This window comes from Nannospalax galili, unplaced genomic scaffold (genome assembly GCF_000622305.1).
Source record: "Nannospalax galili isolate Female #2095 unplaced genomic scaffold, S.galili_v1.0 scaffold957, whole genome shotgun sequence".
Lineage (NCBI taxonomy): Eukaryota > Metazoa > Chordata > Mammalia > Rodentia > Spalacidae > Nannospalax > Nannospalax galili.
Window position 1 is genome coordinate 1,054,517 of NW_008340047.1, and position 10,489 is coordinate 1,065,005.

Genomic DNA, 10,489 nt, shown 5'->3' on the forward strand with positions numbered 1-10,489 from the left:
CTTTTTGAGACAGGGTTTCCCTGTAGCCCCAGCTGGCCTGGAACTATGTAGACCAGGCTGGCCTCAAACTCACAGAGATCCACCTGTCTCTGCCTCCCAAGGTCTGGGATTAAATGCATGCGCCACCCCACCCGGCCATTTGTTTATTATTTTTATGTGTGGTAGTGTTACCCTGTTGTGCAATGCCCTCAAAGGTCAGAAGAGGGTGTCGGATCCCCTGGAACAGGAGTTACAAATGGTTGTTAGCTGCCATGTGGGTGCTAGGAACCAAACCCAGGTCCTCTGTAAGAGCAGCCAGTGCTCTTAACCACCCCCCAACTTTTAATTAATTTTTAAAAAAATTTATTATTTTTATGTGTATGAGTGTATGTGTGTAGTGTACCCGTGTCATGCAATGCCCTCAGAGGCCAGAAGAGGGTCTCGGATCCCCTGGAACTGGAGTTAGGAATGGTTGTTAGCCACCATGTGGGTGCTAGGAACCGAACCCAGGTCCTTTGCAAGAGTAGCTGGTGCTCTTAACTGATAAGCCATCTTTCCAAAACCCCTCAACTTTTCTTTCTTTTGGTCTTTTTCAGACAGGGTTTCCCTATAGCCCCAGATGGCCTGGAACTCACTATGTAGACCAGGCTGGCCTTAAACTCACAGAGAGCCACCTCAAATTTTTTTTTTTTTGAAAAGATAGATTCTTGCTCTGTAGCCTAATCTGACTTAAAATTCACTATACAGCCCAAGCTAGCCTCCAATCTGCAACAATCCTCCTGCCTCAGCCTTCTGAGGGCTGGTTTATAGGTATGTACCACTATGCTTTATAATATCCTTTGATTCAAAATTTAAACATTTAAAAAGTTTTTTATTAACATATGTTAATTATACATAATAATGAGTGTAAGTTCAAATTTTAAAGAAACCCTAATCTCCAGGTAGGAAAAATAAATCTACTTACATATTCATTAAAAATGGGTGTGTAGATGAGTTTATTCTCTTCTGTGTCTTCAAACTCCTGGTAGTACTTGTCCATGAAATTTCTCTGTAATAACTGGAACTCATCATCTGAACACAATAGGAAGGTTTATTGTTTGTAAGAAGGTGCAAAGCCATCCTGACTCAGATCAGCCATGGTACTGCTTTTCTAGCAGCCAGTCTCCAGGAGAGGGAAGGTTGGGGAATTGAGGGCTGGCTAGGACTAAATGGAACACCAATGTTCAAATAGACCACAGCCTTTAAAAAATAAGTTGTGGGGGCTAGAGAGATGGTTCAGTGGTTAAGGGCACTTACTGCTCTTCAGGGGTTTGGAGTTTGGTTCTCAGCACCCACATGGTGGCTAACATGGGTCCTTAACTCCAGTTTCAAGGGATCCACTGCCCTCTTCTGGCTTCTGTGGGCACCAGGCACACACACGGTACAGTTAACATACATGTGTGTAAAACATTGGTACATATGAAATAAATCTTTTTTAAAAATGGTGCTAAGGGGCTGGAGCGATGGCTCAGAGATTAAGAATACTGGCTGCACTTGCAGAGGACCCTGGTTCCATTCCCAGCACCCACATGGCAGCTAACCATCACCTGTAACTCCAGTTCCGGGGGATCTAATGCCCTCTTCTGACCTCTGTGGGCATTACAGGCATGGCTGCACTTACATACATGCAGGCAATACACTCATACGTACAAAATTTTTAAAAAATTGTGGTAAGATCTGCTTAATATTTACAACTCAGGCCATTTTAAGTACACAGTTTGTTGGCTGTAAGCATGCTTATGTTGCTATGCAACCGCTCCTGGCTCAGACAGAACTCAGATCACAGGTATGTGCCACAATGCCCAATAGGATAGTTTGTGAACTTCCTCACACTATTGTTCATAGAATAACAAAATGGTCTCTCTCTCTCCTGTTCTCTCTCACACCACACACACACACACACACACACACACACACACATTTACTGTGTATACACAGGTCAGAGGACAATTTGTGGGAATAGATTCTTTCCTTCCACCATGTGGGTCTCAGGGATTGAATTCAGGTTGTCAGACTTACCAGCAGTGTCTTTACCCACTGAGCTATCTTGCTGACCCCTGGTTGTCTGTTGCTAAGACAAAAAAAAAATTCTCAGTACAACTCAATGTTACACTATGCTATGTTAAAATTTCCACAAACCTTGAAGTTCTCTGTCTTAAAAATTAACTCTTCAGGGGTTGGGGATTTAGCTCAGTGGTAGAGTGCTTGCCTAGCAAGCACAAGGCCCTGGGTTCGATCCTCAGCTCCGAAGGGGGGAAAAAAAGACTATAAATAGACAAAAAATTAACTCTTCAAAGAACAAAACAAAGCAAAAATAAAAATTAACTCTTCAAATTAATTCCACTGAATGCCCTTAAAAAGCAAGGGTCTAGAGTGATGAGATGGCCTAGGCTGGTGAGATGGCTCAGAAGCTAAAGACCTAACTAAGCATGGCTACCTAACTTTAATCCTCAGAGCCCATGTAAAGATGGAAGGAAGAAGGAAAGAACTGACTCCACAAAGCTGTCCTCTGACCTCCACATGTGCCTCTCCCCAAATAATTTTTTTAAAGGATCTAAGAATTAAGGAACTAAATTAAGGTACAAGAGAGAGTACAGGCCCCTTTTTGATAGAAACTTACCCATGATAATGTCCTCTAAACATCCAACCACAGAATCAAATTCTGCATCAGAGGCAGAGGAACTGAAAAAGAAACCAGGAATATGCGTTGGTCCAAGTAATTATTTTAGAAATTGAATTTGTTCTGTTGTAGGGAGGAGGACTGAATCCAAGGCCTTACACATACCAGGCAAGCATTCTACAATTAAGCTACACCCTCAGCCCCTAAATTTTTTTTGAGAAAAAGAAACCAGGAATACGCGTTGGTCCAAGTAATTATTTTAGAAATTGAATTTGTTCTGTTGTAGGGAGGAGGACTGAATCCAAGGCCTTACACATACCAGGCAAGCATTCTACAATTAAGCTACACCCTCAGCCCCTAAATTTTTTTTGAGAAAAATTAGACATTTTCCAAATATGCACAAAAGACTAGCCAGACGCCAGGGCCTGGTGGCACACGCCTCGCCTTGGGAGGCAGAGGGTAGGCAGATTTCTGTGAGATCGAGGCCAGCTTGGGCTACATAGTTCCAGGAGGGCTGGGACTAGGGAGACCCTATCCAGATATGCGTCCCATCACTCAGCTTCAATTTTATTGTCTAACCTAGCAATTTCAAATGGAAAACACACGTGATGCCATCTGTGACCCACACGTTGAATGCTCCGCTTTGACCAAACCTGGTACGACAATTACAAAAAGGATAATAAGGGGCGCCAAAAGCTGGTGTGGTCTATCTCCAGACTCCTACGCATGCATTCCGTGCGGGATCTACTCACCGAATCTCCGCCCTCCCGCCACACCTATTTGCTGGCGAACGTTACCAGGGAGGAATACTGGCCTAGAGGGTAATTGGACCAGGAGTGACTGGGGACAGCTCCGGTAAAAGTGGAGGGTCCTCCGGCCCGCAACCAGCCCCGGGCAGGTCAAGTCCTCTAGGATTTGCTGACCGTCAAGATGCAGGTCAGAGGACTGTGATGGAAGCACTGATAAACGGTGATACCAGCCCTGTACTGAACCTGCCCATCCCCTGGGCCCCAACCTGGTGGTCTCGCGGCCTAAGCAAACCGAGAGCTAGCGCCTAGCCTGGCCGACTGCCCGGCGCCCCGACCCCAGCGAACACCCTCAGGCCGAGGCCAAGCAGATCCCGGCGGCGCGACTCACAAGGACAGCGCGAAGCTCTCTTCCTCTAGGGCGTCCATGGCCGCGACGCAGCAGCCACCGACCGGGGCTGGGCCCCTGCTCTGGCCCGCGCAGCCCTAACTGCATCTAGGGCCCGGCAGGAGGCCGCACCTACGCCCCGCCCGGCCCGCTGAGCACCTACGCGAGGCTGGGCTCCGGCTCCAGAGTGGGCCCAGCTCCAGCCCGGCCTCCACGCGAGGCCAGGCCGCTCTGCACCAGCCCGGGCCACCCCGCCTCCAATCCGTTAGCAACCGCGGCTCGACGCAGCCCCGCCTTCCGTCACCATGGTTACCCCAACCTCTCGGCAGCCAATCACAGCCGCATGTTCGGATGCCAGGGGCGGGGCAAAAGAGGACGACTGGGGAGCGAAAAAGCACAAAGACCTGCGTGTACTAACGCCGTGGGCGCGAACATGGTGGCGGCTGTTTGGTGACTTACAAAGTGGTACCAGGTTTGCGGATGAAGTCATTGAAGCCTAGAGCTTCGGCTTCCTCGCTTGCAATTTGGGATAAATTACATCTTGTAGGGTGTGTTAGTAAAGATTATGTATTGAAGAGCGCTGGAGACTGCTAGATTGCTTGAGAGCCAGTCTTAAGCTTGGCAACATACACCAGATAACAGAATTTGTAAGAAAGTTCCTTTTCCCTTTTTGGAGATATGAAAAGAAGGTTCCATCACATTAAGTGGATGGCTTGTAATCTGATTTATAATTTTCAGATCAGGCAAGATCAGGACGTGGTGGTACAACCCTGTAATCACAGCATGCGTTTGGGAGGTGGAAGCAGGAGGATCAGGAGTTTAAGTAAGGGGCCAGCCTCAGTTACGTAGTGAATTTGAGGTATCCTAGGCTAAATGAGATCTTGTCTCAAGCAAAGAAAACCAGAAACAACAAATTATTAGGCAGCAAACGGCTTATTGGCTAATTATGCAATTAAAAAAAAAGGTTGGCAGAACCACTTTGAACCAGGCAATCAGAAATTAGATAAACTTCTGGGTCTGAGGAGATAGTTCAGCTGTTAAGAGCACTTTCTGCTCTTGCAAAGAACCTGAGTTAGAGTCGCAGCACCCACATTAGGTAGCTCATAACTGCCTGAAATTCCAGCTGTAGAGGAACTGAGACCCTCTTCTGGCCACTGAGGGCAACAGTATTAACATACAAGAACAGACACACACAATAAATCTTAAAAAAAAAAAAAATCAGATAACTTTGTTCTAGAAGTCTCCTCGAAAGTCCTAACTATAACTGCCAAAATTTGAGAAAGAATTTCCTGGAACCCACTAAGCATGATGTCTCCCGGAGGCCTGATAATTTTTGGTCAAATATATAATTTATAACTAGGGAATTTATGGTATGAATTGATGATCAGATGGCTAATTTGAATGAATCAGTAGACGTCTCTGATTTTTATTTTTTGTCTTTTTTGCGACAGGGTTTCCTTGTAGCCCCAGACATCGAGGTCAGCCTGATCTACATGGTGAGTGCCAGGTCAGCTGGGGCTACATGGAGACTATCTCAAAAAACAAACAAAACAAAATGGATGTTTACAGACCTACAGGATCTGGAACTAAGGTGGTTTCAAAGACACAGTTGTATCCCAAGAGATGAATCCTCAGACTACTCTGGTAGCAGGCAAACATCTAAAAATTCTTTTCCATCAAGGTCTGGTCAGACAGCTCAGTGCAAACTCTGCTAAGATCCTATTACCCATTTTTTTCTAAATGTTACATTACTTCTGGACTAAATGAATTTACTTGCTGTTTCTAAGTCATGGGATCAAAGCAGAGAGGAATGAAATTTGATTTCGTCAGTACTGGTTATTGCTATGACAAACCCTAGTGGAACCTAGTGGCCCCAACCTTTTTTTTTTTTTCTCATTATTCTGCATTTTAGGTAGGGCTTGGCAAGGACTAGTCTTTGTTCCACTTGATGTCAGCAGGGGCAGTTGCAGTGGAGCCAGAGAAGCTCAAGTGACTGACAAGTTATTGGTAGCTCATGGCTGGGAGACGTTGATTGTGGAAGTTGGTGAGGACTCTGGGGTGGGTCAGATAGGGTGGTATGGGGCAGAGTCTTAGTTTCTCTCCACACAGGCCTTCCTGGGGGTGCTTGGGTTTTCTCACACACCAGTAACTGGATTCAAGAGCAAGAGTTAGGAAGTGGAAACTGCAGGGCACTTAAAGGCCTGGTACTAGATATTGGCATAGTATCATGTCACTGTATTCCACTGTACAAGCAAACACAGAGCCTTCCAAGATTTAAGGGACAGAGACAAGTTTTATTTCAAATTTTTGTTTTAAAACTGGCATGGTGTTCCATACCTGTAATCCCAGCACTTGGGAAGTAGAGGCACGAGAAGCAGAGGTTCAAGGCCATCCTTGGCCTCATAGGGAGGTCAAAGTCAGCTTGGGCTAGAAACCCCGACTCTAAAAAAATATTTAAAATTTTGTGGTGCTGAGGATGAAACCTTGTGTATGGTAGGTGCTCTACCACTGAGGGGTGTACCCTAGCCCTATAAGCTCCAGCCCATCCTGGCCTCAAACTCTCAGTCTTCACCACTCTGCCACCTGTGTGTTAGGATTGCAGGTGTGCACCACTACTTTAAACCTCACTTCTTGATGGGATGAATATTAAATAATTTTATGGCCATCTTTTAATCCTTGGCTTTAGGAAGAAAGGGGATGAAGTAGCAGATAAGTAAATAGGCATGTGTCAGATTACAAATACATACTTTCCTTTTGAAATATTTGAAACACTATGAAAAACAAAACCCCAGTATGGTGTTATTTTCATTTTATAGACTGGAAAATGAAGGGTAGTGAGTCCAGTACCACTCCAAAGAAACCATATCAACCTTCATGATTATGTTCTCTATTCCATGGGTCATTAAACATACCCTTGGAAATTAGAGCATGGTTTTTCTGCTGAAAAGAGAACCACAGCCTTCTTGCAGAATTAAAACTTGACTATATTAACTGTTTTCCATTCATACACATTTTAAATCCTTTGTTGGTTAGCATTAAGAATGAACCTTCCAATACTGGGCATAATGGCACATATTTTTAATCCTAGCCTTTGGGAGGCAGACACAAGTGGATCTTTGTGAGTTTGAAGCCAGCCTACCCTATAAACATAGAGGAGTTCTGGGCCAGCCAGGATTGCATTGTCAGACTATCTCAAAACAACAAAACCCCTGCTTTTTAAAATTATTATTTTATGTGTATGAGTGTATTGTTTACATGTGTGTAAGTGCACCTGTGTTGTGCAATGCCTGTGAAACTCAGAAGTGGGCATTGGATCCCCTGGAACTGGAGTTGCAGATGGTTGTTAGTCACCATGAGGGTGCTAGGAATTGAACCTGGGTCCACTGCAAGAGCAGCCAGTGCTGAGCCATCTTTCCAGGCCCCCTTTTTAAGTTTTTTTATATTCCATTTTGTTTACATATGCATGCAATAGTGTACATGTGGAGGCTACAGAACAACTGTAGGATTTGGTTTTCTCCTTTCATCATGTGGGTCCTGGGGATTGAACTGGGTCATGAGACTTGGTGGCAAGCACCTTTACCTGATTGACCATCTCGCTGGCACTTTTTCATTTTTTGAGACAGGACTCAATCTGTATCCCAGGCTGACCCAACAACTTAGAATGTAGCCCCCTGGCTTGCCTCAAACTCATGGCAATCCTGTCATGGCCTCATAAGTGCTTTGATTTTAGGCATAAGCCATCATATCCAGTGGCATTAATATTTTAAGTGAATAAACAGCACAGGATGGAGAATGGAAGACCTTGGAAAGTGCTGGTTTGTTTTCATGAATTCACATTCAAGATGGTCGAAATCCATCAAAAGTCATTTTCTGCTACCAAAGTTATTTCAGTTTTTGTGGCTGAATCACTATTTCCTGGCACTCTGCAAATGGCACCATGATTTTCTCCTGCTTTACGTCATCCAAAAAAGGTGGCAACTCACTACTTTTATTTCTCTGGCTGAAACCCTAGAGTTCCCTAATGAATCACTGGGGAAATGCCATAACTTTTGTTTTTTCCCCTGGTAACACTGTATTAGCAGAGAAAGTCTAGCTTTTCTCTTAAAATGGTTATGCTGCCTGCAGGTTAAAGTAGGTCCCCTGTGTAGGCTCTTCCAAATGGCTTGCTGATCGGTTTCTTCCATGTGCAGTGATGTGGTGAACGTGTGTCCTTCTGAAGTAGCTCTAGAGTAACTTTGTTTCCATCCTTAATGGATTAATCAATTCAATATTGAGAACCTTCTGTTTCATGGTCTACAAGAACTGGAAAAGCAGGCCACCCTAGGGACAATTTGAGGGTAATGTTCTAAAAAGTAGACAGGTGTCTGCATTCCTTTGGCTCCTAAGATTATTTCATCTATTTTCCTCTAGTACTGTTGACTTTTACAGACTACCTTAGCAGCTCAGCTGGATAATCTATTTTCTGCTTCTTCTCTATCTCCACTCCACCCCACCCTTCCATTTTGTTCTCCAAAAAGAGAAGCCAGAGCCATCTTTTTAAAAAATTATTTTATGTGTATTTTATGTTTGGCCTGCATGTATGTAAGTGCACCCATGTATGCAATGCCCACAGAGGCCAGAAGGTGTTGGATCACCTGGAACTGGAGTTAGACAGTTAGCCACTAGGTAGGTGCTGGGAACCAAATCCAGGTCCTCTGCAAGAGCAGCCAGTGCTCTTACCTACTGAGCTGTCTCTCCAGCCCTCAGAACCATCTTTTAAGAACATTATCCAGGCACGTCCATATTTAACCTCCATTGCTGTTTACTGCATTCAAGATAAAATACAAAATCTTAACACGGCCTTCACGAGCAGTCGACCTCCTACACTGGCTTTCTTTTCTGAGTTTGAGGTCAGCCTAGTCCAGGTTCAGCCTGGTTCCAGGCACACCAGGGCTGCATAGAGAGACTGTATCTCAAAACAACAACAAAAACAACAAAACCCTTCTCCCTTTCATTTTTTATATTCCATTTTATTTGCATGGGCACATGTGTAGGCAACAGTGCACATGTGAAGGCCAGAGAACAATTGTAGGATTTGGTTTTCTCTCTATCATGTGGGTCCTGGGATTGAACTTAGGTCACCAGGCTTGGTGCCGAGCACCTTTACCCGATCTTTATACCATCCCCTGGTTCCCTAGACAGGACCTCTGCCTACAGTGCTGTGTTCACCTAGCTATGCCCTCCTCAGTCCTTCTGCCTGGTTATGTCCTGTCTCCCTTAGTCTTCTTCTGACAACTCCCTGACCTGTACTGCACCCAAATATACTTCCGCCTCATTCTCCCTAGAACTGTATTCTTAGAGCCTCCTTTCCCCTCAGGGCACTAGCAGTTTTTCACAGCAAACACAGATGTATTGCCTTTTCCTTGCTAGTCCTCCACAAGTAGATGTCTTATATACCATACAGCCATAGTGCCCAGTGCCTACTAGGTGCTCTGTGAAGGTCTGCTCCGTAAATAAGTGACTAAACTTTTTTTAAAAGACTTTTTTTTTTTTAAAGTCTCACTATGTACCTCTGGATGGCCCAGAACTCTCAAGAGATCCACCTGCCTTCCAGGTGCTGGGATTAAAGGCATGCACCACCATGCCTGGCTAAACTTCTTTTTTCTTTGCTGTGCCAGGGAAGAAACATGGGCCTTTCACACGCTAGCAGTGATCTACCACAGAACTATATATTCAGTGCTATATAGCCCTGGCTACCCTAGAACCATGTAGCAGCCTAGACTGGCCTCAAACTCATATCAATCTTCCTGCCTCAGTTTTCTGAGTGCAGTACAGGTGTGGAAAGCTATGCACAGCTTTCCTAGACTTTTATTTCTTAGTTCTTCTAAGTGATTCTCTCCTACTCTAAAGAATGGGAACTTTAAATAAGAGACATCAGTGAGACTTATGAAATCTTAGTAAAAAATGCAACAGATGTTTTATTCTTCAATGCAAATTACTGTATTTACCACAAGCTGAAGAGAACACATAACTATATATGCATATATATTTTATATATTTGGATTTTTATGGAAGACTAGAGACATGGAAAAAAATCCAGCACCCCAACAAATACAGCCAGGAAGGAAATCACCTCTGTAGGACAGGTTGAATGAACTACAAACAAGAAAGAGGGGGGGAAAGGAAGGAAAAAAAATGTGCATTGAGTTTAAGACACTGTAAAACTCAGAAGACATAGTTACTATTCAAGTATAAACTCAGTAAGGACTTGGCATAAATTGAAAGGCAGTTGCTGAGGTACACCATTATAAAATAAGTCTGAAGAATTTACAATTCTACCTTCCAATTTTCTGGGAGAAAAAATTGAACTCTTAAAGGTCTTCACCAGAGACCCTGAGAGGGACAAACACTTTTGATGAAGGCATTCATGATTCATGAATTCATGATTGAATTTGCTATTCAAAAATGTATTTATTTAAAACAAAAGGAATATGTGTTCTCAGACTGTCCTCTAGAGACTATTAATTCAAGAGTTTCAAAGTATATTACTTCCCAAAACAATACTGATTAAAAATTTTTTTAAATAAAAAACAAAAAACCTGATTTGATGGTACCTTAAAGATACCCTAAATACCAAATTTTCTCCAGTCTAACATTGCAATTGATTTAAGAATTCCTCTTGCATTGGTAAAAAATTTTTCCTCACAAAATGTGGGTACACAACCTGGATAGAAACAT

At 43.7% G+C, this 10,489-nt stretch overlaps 1 protein-coding gene across 1 annotated transcript in view; it reads right to left on the minus strand.

Annotated features, from left to right (window-relative positions):
• Arl2bp (ADP ribosylation factor like GTPase 2 binding protein) overlaps nucleotides 1-4,049 on the minus strand; it is a 7,905-nt gene extending 3,856 nt beyond the window's left edge. The window contains exons 1-3 of the mRNA XM_008834903.3: nucleotides 3,776-4,049; nucleotides 2,639-2,700; nucleotides 944-1,050 (exon numbers count right to left, since the gene is read on the minus strand). Of these exons, the coding sequence (XP_008833125.1) occupies nucleotides 944-1,050; nucleotides 2,639-2,700; nucleotides 3,776-3,813 (207 nt within the window). The 5' untranslated portion in view covers nucleotides 3,814-4,049. The remainder of the gene's footprint in view (nucleotides 1-943; nucleotides 1,051-2,638; nucleotides 2,701-3,775) is intronic.
• Between the last annotated feature and the right edge of the window lie 6,440 nt (nucleotides 4,050-10,489).